The sequence below is a fragment of the Lithobates pipiens genome, unplaced genomic scaffold, assembly GCF_037356315.1.
Source record: "Lithobates pipiens isolate NorthernLeopardFrog02 unplaced genomic scaffold, aLitPip1_a1.2 Scaffold_1, whole genome shotgun sequence".
Classification (NCBI taxonomy): Eukaryota; Metazoa; Chordata; class Amphibia; order Anura; family Ranidae; genus Lithobates; species Lithobates pipiens.
Window position 1 is genome coordinate 175,824,927 of NW_027507685.1, and position 15,152 is coordinate 175,840,078.

Consider the following 15,152-nt stretch of genomic DNA (forward strand, 5'->3'; position numbering starts at 1 on the left):
TTTTCCTGCAGCAGATTGCGTTTTGCATGCAATAGACTTCAATGGACCCACAGCAAAAGTGCGTTGCCTTTTTGATGCGTTTTTACATGCATTTTGTATTTTGTGTTTTACATTAAATTTTTTTCTCTCCATAACACACTGTGTATAGCTGATTGATAAGGAGTGGGATTCCCTGCTGACAGCTGAATGTAAAAACAAGCATTGCCGGCAGTAAAAAAACCAAAAAAAAAACGGCAAGGGGTCCTCCCCCCCAATTCATACCGGGCCATTGGCATCGATTTTGGGGGGAACCCCATGCTAAAAAAAAAAAAAAAGAAAAAAGGCAGCTAATGACTCATTGGTTGTTAAGACGCAGCGGCTGGCTTCTTGGCCTGCTCCTTAACAACCAGCTACAGTATACACAGTTTGTTAAAGAGAAATAAAAAAAAAAAAAACACATCAAAAAACACATGTTCAAAATGATCCTGAAAACTGCATCAACCCTATAGATGTGAACCTAGGGTAAAAGACTATAACCTCCCCAAATTCTACTTATATCACAGCATTAAAGCTTTAAATTGAAACACTGTAATTAATATTGATTGCTAGATAGTAGTGTATTTTTTTCTTAATGTACTTATTTTTAAGTTTTATTATCTACACTGGATGACTGGAACACAAAAACTCAGTGAGGGATGCTTGAGAACACCATTCCTAGAGAATTTTATTAGGGGGGAGGTGAAGATAACCAGTGGTATTGTGATTGGGGTAGTTCACCTGTAGGAGTTGGAAACATTGGTGTTGTGGGCCTCTACTAACCTCAAACCCCAGAGCAGAATTGGGTTATAACTATTTCCTGGGTGCTGGTGAAAGTTAGTCATCAGTGTAGCATCCTTATAAGGGGCCTTAGTGACAACCACCGGCCATAGGAATTAGGTGAAAAGGAACACCACCCTCTTGATGTGAATACATTTTCCAATCAGTTTGCAGCAAAATGCACTTCACTAGCACCCTATAACCAAGTGACTCATGTGGAAGATTGCTTTTTCCTTCTTGAATATCACGATACAATACACACGAGCGTAAAAATCTTGGATGGTTTTTCCGATGGAAAACCTGCTCTCAATCTTTTGCTGGTAGAAATTCCGCCATCAAAAGTCCGATGGAGCATACACATGGTCGGGATTTCTGACCAAAAGCTCACATCGGACTTTTGCTGGCGGAATTTCCGATTGCCTGTATGGGGCATAAGGCTCCATGCAGACTGAAGCTCAAAAAAGCTTTTTCTGGACGCTAGATTGCTGGCAGAAAACGCTGGTTGAAAAACGTGCTTTTAACAGTGTTTTGTACTAGCGTTTATGAGCGTTTATTAGCGTTAGCGTTTATGGGTGTTTTCAATAAAAATACACAAAGGACACTCCAAAAATCCCACAGTGCATTCCAAACTCCCACAATGCATTGAAAAAATAGAATGCCGAACACTAATTAACGTGTATTTATGAGCGTTTATAAGCGTTTATGAGCATGTATCGGCTTTGGCGTTTTTTGGCAGTGAAAAACGGCACTTTGAACGCAAATTTATGGCGTTCAGAAAAAAGCCCATAAACTCCACTGCTCACTAAAGCTAAAAAACGTCCATGTGTGCATGGACACATAGGCTAACATAGAGTGGAGTTTATGGGCTTTTAAAAAAAATGCCCAAACTCCAATAAACTGCAGTTTATGAGCTCCAGTGTGCATGGAGCCTAAGGAGCAAAGCTAAATTTTAGATAACACAATATTAATTAACAAGAATTCAACTACAGGTGAGTCTAATTATTCAACAGGTGTCCAGCAGACAGTTGATTATAAAAGGGCCTTAGGCCAGGTTCACACTGGTATGACAAATGCTCTGACGTTGGGAACTTGGGACTTGATCTTGAAGGGGAACTGAACGCCAACTTAAATGTAATGTGTGTTTTTTTTTTTTTTTTTACATTTTTATTAGGTGAATGGGTAGGGATACAATGTACCCCATACTCATTCACATAGGGTGGGGACAGGAATCTGGGGGCCGCCTGCCCCAAAGTACCCACCCCCCATGCTGAGGGCATGCGGCCTGGTATGGTTCAGGAGGGGGGGGTGCTCGCTCGCCCCCACCCCATTTTCTGACCTGCCGGGCTGTGTGCTTGGATAAGGGTCTGATATGGATTCTGGAGGGACCCCAATGCCGTTTTTTCAGCCTGGGGTTCCCCTGAAAATCGATACAAGACCAAAGGGCCTGGTATGCTCTTGGAGGGGGAACCCATGCCGTTTTGTTTTTTTTAACATTGTGCATGGAGTTCCCCCTAAAGATTTATACCAGACACAGTGGCTGGTATTGTCGGGGATCAATGTCTGATCCCTGTTCATTGAAGTCGGACGCATGTCAGACTTCAAGTAACAGGGCAAAGTCAGATCTAAAGTGGTATGACTGTTGTGTCGTATCAGCGTGAACCAACCCTAACCTAACAAAGAAAACCCCTTCCCATTTCATGCTGTCAGCAAAGTACTTACTTATCAGTCAGAATACTGTAGAAAAAGTGAAACAAAAATGTAACAAAGATAGAACTGCATCCCTCTCATAGAGATGTCCACGTTGTCCATGGAAGTTAACACCTCGACAGAAGAGCCTTCTGATGAGAAGGGTTGAAGAAAATCACCATGCAAGTTCACTAAAGTTGGCTAAAGAAGAAGAAGGCCAAACTAAGGTAAGTGTTCCCCATGACGCAGAGGAATAGCATGCATGATTGTCGTCCACAAAGGAAACCTCTCCTAAAGACCATGCACAAAAAAGTCCACCTAGAATTTTCAAGGGCCCATGCTGAAAAAGAAGATGACTGGAACTATGTACTCTAGAGTAAGGAGGCCAAAATAAATGTTTTTGGAACTGATGGCTTCAAAACTGCATGGTTTCGCAGAGGTGAGAAGTACAAGGATAAATGCATGGTGACTACAGGGAAACATGGTGCAGTGTCCTTCTGTGGGGCTTCATGAGTGGGGCTGGTGTTGGGGAGCTGCATTCATTGATGGCATCATGAATTCACAGATATACTGCTCTATATTGAAAGAGGAGATGCTACCATCACAGTGTGCCCTTGGTCATCTTGCAGTTTTCCAACATGACAATGATCCAAAACACATATCAGGCCACTGTTGCATTTCTGAAGGAATACAGGGCCAAAGTGAATTAGTGGCCAAGTATGTCTTCTGATCTGAACCTAATTGAACATCTATGGGGAATTCTGAACAGACAAGTTGAGCATCACTCTCTAAAGCATCCAGGCTCTAAAAGAGGTCGTTCTTGAAGAATGAAAAAAAAACTATATATATATATATATATATATATATATATATATAGATATACACACACACACATGTATGTATATATATATATATATATATATATATATATATATATATATATATATATATATATATATATATATATATATGTTAACCAACTTGTTACTCGTTAGCTTGCTCTCAATTTCTTTTGCTAATGTTGAGAGTAGATAGACTTGCTGACAACAGGATTTGACCCTTTTTGGGTGATTTACAAAAGTATATGTTTGTAACAAATCCCTGATTCACTTGCCAATTATATATACTAAATGTATTGGTAAAGGTGTCCTTTACGTTATGGGTTCAATGAGGAGCTCCAGCCTAAATTTTCCAACCAGAGGACAACAAGTGAATACGATTTAGAGGAGAGTACTACTGAATAATGGTAGGAGGTAAGAGGTTTAATCAGCAAAAGCCGTCCGACGTACACATGTGGCACATGTGAAGGTTAACTGAACTTGAGCAGTTCTGCAAAGAAAAGTTGGCAAATATTGCAAAGTCTAGATGTGCAAAGTTAGTAGAGACATATCTCAACAGACTAATGGCTGTAATTAACCACTTAACCCCCGTACCATTTTGCTGGCTAAAGACCAGAGCACTTTTTTTCGATTCGGCACTGTGCCACTTTTAGGCTAGGTTCACACTATTGCGATGCGGGAACGCCGCGAATCCGCGGCGTTTTCCCGCATCGCTCACCTCCCGCCGGCAGTTCACACTGCCCTATGCGGACGGCTGGGGGTGTCAATGTTATGTTAATGACACCCCCAGATCCGTCGGCATATCGCAGTGCGATCTGCCGACTCGCACAGGAATCGGATCGCATGGTGTGAACCCCCATGCGATCCGATTCCGTTGTGGACCCAAAAAAGGGTCCTGTGCGAGTTTGCTGCGGGACAGCTGCGAGTTCAGCCATACTATCTGTATGGCTGAACTCGCAGTGCTACGGAGATCGGATGTGATTTGCTGTGCGAATCACATCCGGTTCTCCCCCCGCAGCGGTGTGAACCCAGCCTTACTGACAATTGCAAGGTTGTGCGACGTAACTCCCAAACAAAATTGATGTCCTTCTTTTCCCACAATAGAGCTTTCTTTTGGTGGTATTTGATCACACCTGCGGTTTTTAATATTTATATATTATTTTTATTATATTATCTTGCGCTATAAACAAGAAAAGAGCGACGATTTTGAAAAAAACTAATTTTTTTTCTATAATATCCCCCAAAAATATATATAAAAATTTTTTTCCTCAGTTTAGGCCACTATGTATTCTTCTACATATTTTTGGTAAAAAAAATCGCAATAAGCATTTATTGATTGGTTGGCGCAAAAGTTATAGCGTTTACAAAATAGTGGATAGTTTTATGGCATTTTTATTAATAATTTTTTTTTACTAGTAATGGTGGCGATCAGCGATTTTTATCGTGACTACGACATTATGGCAGACACATTGGACATGTTTGACATATTTTTGGGACCACTGTAATTTATACAGCAATCAGTGCTATACAAATGCACTGATTCCTGTGTGAATTATGGCCAGATGGGAGGAGGATGTCATCTATGCCCACGATATACCTCAGATTGTTTTGTGGGCTAGGTATATAGATGACATCCTCCTCCTTTGGGATGGCCACGAGCGAGATTTGAGACATTTTATGGATTCCTTGAATGATAACGAAAGGGGCATACATCTCAGTTATGAGATAAGCCAGGTGAGAATACATTTTTTAGACCTTAATATTGTTATAGCAAAGGATCGTTTTGTCACCTCAACGTTCTTTAAAGACACTGATCGGAACTCTTTCATCCCGACTGATAGTTGCCATCATATCCCCTGGCTTCGATCAGTTCCCAAGAGTCAATACATCAGATTGAGGCGCAACTGCTCTGAAGTTGAGGAATTTTTGGCACAGGCCAAAGTTCTCACCTCCAGATTTTTAGAAAAAGGATATCAACAAGATTTCTTAATTAAGACTCTTAATGAAGTGACCAATATTCACCGTGCCGATTTGCTGGTCGAGAGGGGCCCACGTGTTAATGACACTCAAGGAAAAGTCCCCTTTATTACCACTTACTCTCTCCAACAGAAGAGTATAAAGAAATTGATAAACAAACACTGGCACATTGTTAGCAGCGATGCTACCTTGAAAAATGTGGTTAGTGAGAGGCCTCAAATAGTGTTTAGAGGGGCATCGTCAGTCCGTTATCGCTTGGCACCAAATGTCATAGACCCTCCAGCTAGAGGTAGGGTTTTTTTTGACCAGCTCACAGGATTTTACAAATGTGGTAAGTGTAGGGTCTGTTCCTTGAATTCTTGCCTTCAGAGACGGACCACCACTTTTCGCAGTACCGCTACTGGATTAAATCATAGTATTAAACCATGCATCACATGTGCCACCTTGGGAGTGGTGTACATGTTGCAGTGCCCTTGTGGGCTGCAATATGTGGGACGCACGAAGCGCCCCCTACAGGTGAGACTCAATGAACATATAAGCAATATTATCATTGGTTTCCCTAACCACTCTGTGTCTAAACACTATTTGAAATTTCATAATAAAGACCCCTCTAAGACCCTTTTCTTGGGGATTGACAAATATAAGCCTCACTGGCGGGGTAGCTCTTTAGTAAGAGAAATTTCTAAACTGGAAATGTCTTGGGTCCACCGTCTCAAAACTTATACCCCTTTTGGGCTTAATATTGACACTGATGTCAACGCCTTCATTGACAATTCTTAGTTAAACTTTTTTCTCTTTTTTATTTGTTTGGTTTTGATTCTTTATTCATATATTTTTTATACATTTAATTTATGTACTTTTTGCACTTCGAATGTTATACTAGTTTTATGTATACAACACCCTTTTGGCCTTGCCTGTTGTGAGATGCTAGACTGGTCCATGCATTCTAGATATGTGCGCCATTTCTGGATATATACTTTAGGTACATGTATTATTTTTATTTTTTTTATTTTATTTTATATATACAGATCCTCTTATTATTATTTTATGTTATTATGGGGTTTGGCCCATGTGCGGGGTTCCAACTCATATTATTTATGGTTGGATCTATGCACATTGACCACTCCGTATTTTTCATTAACATCTATTTTATTTGTCCTTTCCATCTGGATAAACACTATACCCATGGATTTGTGTGAAATAATTTTCTCCAATAATCCTTTTTTATCCACTTATTCCCCTTTGAATATAACCCCTTCTTTTCATAATTTAAATTTTAATTTTTTATTTCTTTCGTGTATTGCGAAGGGTATGCGATTTCTTTATATTGTCAGCATATTATTAGACATATGGCACCATATATGCAGACGTTTTTTTCGCGCCAATCCCGTTAGAAGGACTGGATGTAATTCCTTCGTTTCACGATTTAACTGATTTTTCGTTCGTGCATCACGAAGTGATATGCGATTATGAAGTGTTATGTGATTTATATATTGCCAACTTTCTATTTGCGTTACACGAGCACATATATGCATTATTTTAATGTTCCTTTTCTTTTTAAACACATAATATATCTGTTGGATGTGATTTTCATCTATGATGTTCTATTTAACAGATGTTAAGTGTGTTCGTTACGGGTTGCTATAATATTTCAATTCTGGATAGACAGCGCTCGTATTAGGGCTATTTGCCATTATCCGTAATGGCGTTTGTTGACTAAGTCTTGCATCTCAGAACGAGGCTTGGTTCCCTTCGTTAGTTTTATTAGGCGGAGCGTTACTGAGTCTCGTATCTCAATACGAGGCTTGGTTCCCTTCGTTAGCTTTATTAGGCGGAGCGTCACTGCGCTGCCCGTTCCCCATTGACAACGTCAGGTATGACGAAACGCGTCTGGGAAGGCACGCAGTGACGCCACCACGTTGTAGGAGAGGAGGACGGGCTCCTGTTTGCCGGCCGGCTTTTTACATTGCTCCTATATGCTGTGTTTTATCTACGTACTTGTAAGTGCATTACTTTTATTTATTAAACTGTTCCTACGTTATTACGCTATGTCAGTTCCTTTCTTTTCTGTGGGCCTCTGAGTGCTTCATATCGAGACCACTGAACAGACTACTATCTTGGAAATACCGCTAAGAGATGGAGTGCTGACCCAGCTGAGGAAGGTTAACCTGGATGTTATCCACTGATCATTTATATATGCTTCATTCCATATATTTTCTGGTAAGCGCATTCAACATATGGTGACGGGTATTTCACGCGCCTTGGAAAGTGTTGAACCACTGTGGTGTTGTAATTTAAGAACACTAACGTCCGTTATTTGGATTCACCTATGAACTCTTCTTTGATTGGACTTTTTTCACTTTATGCCATTTTTTGGCTTTTTTGGTTATCTACACATTATTTGAGGTCTTTTTGCATAATTGTATCAGTCTTTATTTTTATTTTCATATTCTATTTTTTAATTTCACATTATATTTAGTGGAGGGTTGGCGCGGCTTTATATATACTTTATTACTGTTGGTGCCATATCACATTTATTGCTGCTGCCTATTTTGTTCGTTTGTCAATTTTACACTATTTTTCCTAGTGCGGTTTACATTTTTCCTATCCTGTGTGAATGACACTGGCAGTGAAGGGGTTAACCACTAGGGGGCAGTGTAAGGGTTAAGTATGTTCTGGGGAGTGATTCTAACTGTTGGGGGGGGTGTGGCTACGTGTGACACATCACTGATCTCTGCTCCCGATCACAGGGAGCAGAGATCAGTGACAGTGTCACTAGGCAGAACGGGGAGATGCTTGTTTACATTAGCTTCTCCCCGTTCTTCCTCTCTGTGAGGAGATCGCGGGAATCCCCACATCAATCGAGTCGGTGAGACATGCGACCTGACTCACGGAGGTTCGGCTGGCGGCAGCAAGCACACAATGGCATGGCGGTAAATTTAAAGGGACGTACAGGTACGCCCATTTGCCCAGCCATGCCATTCTGCTGACGTATATCGGCATGTGCCAGTTGGGAACCGGTTAAAGCAATAGGTGGTTCAACAAAATTCTGACACAAGGGGTTGATCCTTTTTCCAACTCAATGATTCTGTTTTTTAATTTATTTTTATTTTTTCTGACATTTTGGTGTTATATATTTCACCTGGATATTATAAGTAAACACAGCTGGATAAAACAAAAAAAATTGTGTCTGTCTTCATTTCAGGCTGCAATGCAACACAATGTGATTATTTATCAGGTAAGCCTTATTATAGGCTTACCTGTAGGTACAAGTGCCAAAAGTAAGCAGAATTGAAAGAATATGTAGGCTGCCATTACTGTAATACTTTACACATGTTCTTTCACTTTTCACCCACATATTTGGTTATTTGATGACAAATTGTTTATTTCAAAGTCAAACATTTACAAAGAAGTTACCATTTTTACAAAGTTTTTACAATAAATAGCATAATAAATGTGAACGAAATTCATTTATTTTACAAATGGCTGTTTAATAAATAGAATTTTGTCTAAAAATGTTATATACATACTTTTCTATTTACAAACTTATATCACATATTATATCAAGTGTTATTTGTCAAAGAACAATCAGCTCCAATTTGTAACAATTCAATAATCAGTCTTCGTTCGCACTGTTCTAGAGCCGATGAATGATGAGATCCGGTGGATTACCATGGGTGATTGAACAACGTTGTTGTAATGTTTAAGCCTTTTTCCATCACATGCTTAGCTTGAATTGCTTAGCTTTTGACAGATTTACTATAAGCTAATTGAAATCAAAAAAGCAGATATCATATATCATATGGTAAGCTGTTTAGCCAAAGGCAATATTTGAAGCAACTTAGTATATGGCTATAGAACAGTAAGGAGTGGTTCGTTTTCTACATAGCTTACAAGGCATCACAAATCATGGTATATCTATAATATTTACACAAGATACACTTTTTTTTACTGAAAGTTGCTAAATCCTTTTTTAATAAATATCAATGTATTTTAAGTAATATTTAATCTGAACTCTAGGCAGATATAAAAGACATGCCAGTGTATGGATTTTGCTCAATGCGTTCATGTCTTGCATGTTGAAAGTTGTTAGTGTTAGAAGTGCATGACTCTGTGAAATAGACTGGAACTTTCAGGGAGCAACCTTAAACATATAAGATTCCTCGTGTTCAAGTCTTCTTTTCATCTTCATATATTATGTACATGATATACTGGAAGCTCATATTTACCCTTCCGCCGGGCAGCCAGAAACTGTCAGTAGAAAAGAAAAACAAAGTAACATAAATGGTGTCCCCCATATTCATACATCATAACAAGTGATAGAGCAAATCATGAATTTTAAAACATTAGCGCACACTGAAATGGTGGAGGTTATTTACTCAAACTACATGGTGCAAAAACTACTATCTAGTGCAGCTATAGAAAAAAGTCAGCTTCCAGGTTTTATTTCCAAACTTTGATTGAATAAGCCAAAGTTACAAGCTGATTGGCTACCATGTGCACCAGATTCTGAGTGCTGCAGTTTTAGGCTAGGTTCACACCGGAGCGATGCGGGAACGCCGCGAATCCGCGGCGTTTTCCCGCATCGCATGCCTCCCGCCGGCAGTTCACACTGCCCTATGCGGACTGCTGGGAGTGTCAGTGAAATGTTAATGACACCCCCAGATCAGTCCACATATCGCAGCGCGATCTGCAAACTCGGACAGGAATCGGATCGCATGGTGTGAACACCCATGCGATCCGATTCTGCTGCGGACCAAAAAAAGGGACCCGTGCGAGTTTGCGGCGGGTGCGATGCGAATTCAGCCATACTATCTGTATGGCTGAACTCGCATCGCACAGAGAGCGGATGTGATTTGCACTGCAGTGCGGTGCGAATCACATCCGGTTCTCGCTGCCGCAGCGGTGTGAACCCAGCCTAAGTCAATCTGCCCTAGTTACATACATAAAACTTTTTCACTAGTTAGATAATATTTAACAGTTATAGTTCAGGTTAGTTAAGGTTAAAGGGGTTGTAAAGGCTCGTGTTTTTTCACCTTAATGCACCTTGCAGTCACTGGACCCCTAGCCCCCCGTTTTATTTACCTGAGCCCTGAATTTCCATCGGCGCATCCTCGTCATCCCTCTCTCCACGTGTCCCCGGCTCTTGATTGGATAGATTGATAGCAGCGATTGGCTCCCACTGCTGTCAATCAAATCCAACGATGCAGCTGCCGGGGGGGCGAGGCCGAGTCCTGCATTCGGCCTCTATGAATGCCCAATGCTGGACTTGGGAGAGTGCCCTCAAGGTAACCCCCTCGGGAGAGAAGAGAGGAGCTGCAAGAGTCGCCAAGGGACTCCAGAAATGGATGTTCAGGGGTCACTCTGTGCAAAATGAGCTGCACAGTGGAGGGTAAGTATAACATGTTTGTTATTTAAACAAAATAAAAAAACGGTCCTTTAGTATCCCTTTAAGTGTAAACTCTAAAATATATGTAAACTCCATCAATACAATCTCATTACTGATTTACCAAATAATTTGAGCAATGTAAATTATTACTGATGTGCTCTTGTTTAATTTTTTTTTAATAAAAAACATGTTATATTTACATGCTCTGTGTAATGGTTTTGCACAAAGCAGCCCTAATCCACCCTGGTGCTTTTGGCTCCTCCTATTCTCTGGGTACCTCCAAAGTGAGCCACTTGTTTTGAGGGCAATTGTGTGTGCTTGCCCTCGAGCCCCGCTTTATGTGTCCATAAGACACAGAACAGGGTTCAGTCCCTACCCCTGCTCCCTACTCACTTGTTGTGAGTGACAGCAGTGGCAGTCAATGGCTCCTGTTGCTGTCTCTCAGCCAATGAGAGAGCAGAGACCCAAGAGAGCGGCTGCTCTTGGACACATCACTGAATCATAATCGGGCTTGGGTAAGTATACTGAAGGTGGCATACTGAAGGTTTTTTACCTTCATACATAGAATGCATAAAGCTACAAAACCTTCATCCTTTAGAACCACTTTAAATAAAATATTCTTGTAGTAAATCACTTGAATGAATTAGAAAGTACAGAAGCCATTGGATCAGCGTGTGTGCCATGAAGCTAATATTTTCAGAAGGTGAAATAAGCAATGGTTGCTTCTATACCTCTTCAATAATGGTTGCCTTACACATTGAAAAGAAGCATTGTTCTCAAGGTGATAAGCTCAAAGAGAACCATACCATTTTGTTCTCATTCCTTCAAAAACATTATTCACATCTTCATCTGAAAATCCTTCACTGCATTACATAAGACATTCCTCTGCTCTATTTTCTTATACAGACAAACAGTGGAAGACAAAAGCTGCAAACTGTGTTTTTTTTTTTTTTTAAGTTTTGAGCATGTAATTATTATTATCATATATAATCTTTAAATTAAAAATGAGTAACATAAAGAGACAGTAAAGCAGATGCTGCCTGCTTAGAAGGTCCCTTTGACTGAAATCTGAGGGGATGAAACCACTGCTGTAATGACTCATTCTAATTTCTTTGAATTCTTTAAGTAGACTTAGGCCGCGTACACACGCGGGGACTGTCTGCCGAAACTAAGTTCGTCAAACAGTCCGCTCAAACTTTTGAATGAACGAACACGCCCACACACGGCACTTTTTGAGCGGACAAATACGGCAAACTTTGTTCGTCGTACTAAGTCCGCGCAACTTTTGAAATGAACGTACTCGCCCACACACGAGGCAACAGTCCGCTCATTTCGAGCGCGTGTGCAGGTAGGCGGGGCCCGCGACGGAGACGTCGCGGGCTCCACCGCCTGGAATGTACTTAAAGGGGAACCCCAATGCCGAAAAAAAATCGGCGTGGGGGTCCCCCCAAAGTCCACAACAGACCCTTGTCTGAGCACGCTACCCGGCCGGCCAGGAAAGGGGGGCGAGCGAGCGCGCCCCCCCTCCCGAGCCGTACCAGGCCGCGTGCCCTCAACATGGGGGGTGCCTTGGGGAAGGGGGGGCCGCGCGGCCCCCCCACCCCAAAGCACCTTGTCCCCATGTTGATGAGGACAAGGGCCTCTTCCCGACAACCCTGGCCGTTGGTTGTCGGGGTCTGCGGGCGGGGGGCTTATCGGAATCCGGGAGCCCCCTTTAATAAGGGGGCCCCCGGATACCGGCCCCCCACCCTATGTGAATGAGTATGGGGTACAATGTACCCCTACCCATTCACCTGTAAAATAAAAGTACCCAAAAAAAAAACACAACACACGAGATAAAATACTTTATTGCACAGCTCCGGGGGTCTTCCGTCTTCGGGGGTCTTCTCGCCGGACTCCTCCGCTATCTTCTTGTAGCTCTTTTGCTAGCGGAGGAGTCCGGCTTTCTTTCTCACCGCCGGCCTCTTCTCCCGACTTCGGGGGTCTTGTCCCCCTCTTCGGTTCTTCTGCCAAGCCACCGCGCCTTCTTATAGCTCTTTTACAGGCGGTGGCAGGGTCTTCTGTCGCCGCTGCCGCCTTCCGTTCTTCTTCTTCTTCTTCTCCTTCTTCTCCTGGAGATGTTGACACGTCGCTCTCTCCGGCCGGAATGCCAGAGCCGCGCTGTGCGGCCACTTATATAGTGACAATGGGGCGGTGTCACATGGTATATGTCACATGGGTTGGTCACATGGTGACCCCGCACCCTTACGATGTCATAGTCCCCATGTGACATCAACCCATGTGACCAACCCATGTGACATATACCATGTGACACCGCCCCATTGTCACTATATAAGTGGCCGCACAGCGCGGCTCTGGCATTCCGGCCGGAGAGAGCGACGTGTCAACATCTCCTGGAGAAGAAGAAGAAGAAGAACAAGAAGAAGAACGGAAGGCGACCGGAAGGCGACAGCGGCGACAGAAGACCGGGCCACCGCCTGTAAAAGAGCTATAAGAAGGCGCGGTGGCCCGGCAGAAGAACCGAAGAGGGGGACAAGACCCCCGAAGTCGGGAGAAGAGGCCGGCGGCGGGGAGGAAGAAAGCCGGACTCCTCCGCTAGCAAAAGAGCTACAAGAAGATAGCGGAGGAGTCCGGCGAGAAGACCCCCGAAGACGGAAGACCCCCGGAGCTGTGCAATAAAATATTTTATCTCGTGTGTTGTGTTTTTTTTTTGGGTACTTTTATTTTACAGGTGAATGGGTAGGGGTACATTGTACCCCATACTCATTCACATAGGGTGGGGGGCCGGTATCCGGGGGCCCCCTTATTAAAGGGGGCTCCCGGATTCCGATAAGCCCCCCGCCCGCAGACCCCGACAACCAACGCCCAGGGTTGTCGGGAAGAGGCCCTTGTCCTCATCAACATGGGGACAAGGTGCTTTGGGGTGGGGGGGCCGCGCGCCCCCCCCTTCCCCAAGGCACCCCCCATGTTGAGGGCACGCGGCCTGGTACGGCTCAGAAGGGGGGGCGCGCTCGCTCGCCCCCCTTTCCTGGCCGGCCGGGTAGCGTGCTCGGACAAGGGTCTGTTGTGGACTTTGGGGGGACCCCCACGCCGATTTTTTTCGGCGTTGGGGTTCCCCTTTAAGTCCATACCAGGCGGCGGGGCCCGCGACGTCTCCCTCGCGGGCCCCGCCTACCTGGAGACGCGCTCGAAATGAGCAGACTTTCCTCCGAGCGGGAACAGTTTGCTCATTTCGAAAGTGGCCTACACACGGGCGGGCTGTCCGCTCAAACCAAGTTTCAGCGGACAGTTTTTCGGAATTTCCGAAAAACTTTGTTCGTCAAACTGTCCGCTGAAACTGTCCGCTGAAGCCCCACACACGAGCGGACTGTCCGCTGAAACACTGTTCAGCGGAAAAAGTTGAGCGAACAGTCCGCCCGTGTGTACGCGGCCTTATAGATAAAATTGAAATATTGTTTTGGTCCATTAAGGGTATAATGGTGTGAAAGCCAAAATGTCAAAAATATAATTAAAAATATAATTAAAGCGGTAGTTAATTCTGGGAGAAAAAAAAATCTTCCCCCTGCAAGTCAAGAGCATAATGTGCTAGTATGCATCACATACTAGCACATTAGGAAAGTCTTACTTCAGCCCCAGAAGGAATTTGCCTCTTAATGGCAGGCCATTTTTTTGCGATATGGCACTACGTCGCTTTAACTGACATGTGCGCAGTCATGCGACGCTGTTCCCAAACAAAATTGACGTCCTTATTTACCCACAAATAGAGCTTTATTTTGGTGGTATTTAACAAAAAATACCAAAAATTTTAATAAACAAATATAAATATATATATAAATATATATATATATATATATATATATATATATATATATATATATATATATATATATATATATATATATATATATATTTATATATATATGCATATTTATTTACTTTCTGCTATAATACATATCCAAAATAAATATATAAAATATTTATTTATTCATCAGTTCAGGCCAATATATATGCTTCTACATATTTCTGGTCAAAAAATTGCAATAGTCTTTTATTAATTGCTTTGCGCAAAAGTTATCACATCTGCAAAATACAGGATAAATTTAGGGCCTTGTATTTTATTGTTTTTACTGGCAATGGCGGAAAACTCTGAAAGGACAGCATGCCATCCTTTCACAGTGCAGCGCATTTGTGCCAGTGATGTCACCCTCTGCAGAAACAGTGACTATCTTCTAAGTGGTGCACGTTTAGCTATTTCTTGTACCTACAGTAAGAAAAGGGTCTGGGGAGGGGAACATTCTGTGGGACTTTAAATGAAATATGTGAATGAAAATGTGAATACATCTCCATCCCTAAATCAGTAGAAACAAGAAGTATTGGAGCCCACACACATCACCTCTGGACATTCTTTTCCTATGCAGGTTCGAGTTATGCTCCTGTTTCATTCCTTGGGTCCCAATACCTCAGCT

At 42.5% G+C, this 15,152-nt stretch overlaps 1 protein-coding gene across 1 annotated transcript in view; it reads right to left on the minus strand.

The window, feature by feature from the left end:
- Nucleotides 1-8,767: 8,767 nt before the first annotated feature.
- LOC143979627 (uncharacterized) overlaps nucleotides 8,768-15,152 on the minus strand; it is a 61,738-nt gene continuing 55,353 nt past the window's right edge. The window contains exon 7 of the mRNA XM_077478947.1: nucleotides 8,768-9,548. Coding sequence (XP_077335073.1) covers nucleotides 9,486-9,548 — 63 coding nt within the window. The 3' untranslated portion in view covers nucleotides 8,768-9,485. The remainder of the gene's footprint in view (nucleotides 9,549-15,152) is intronic.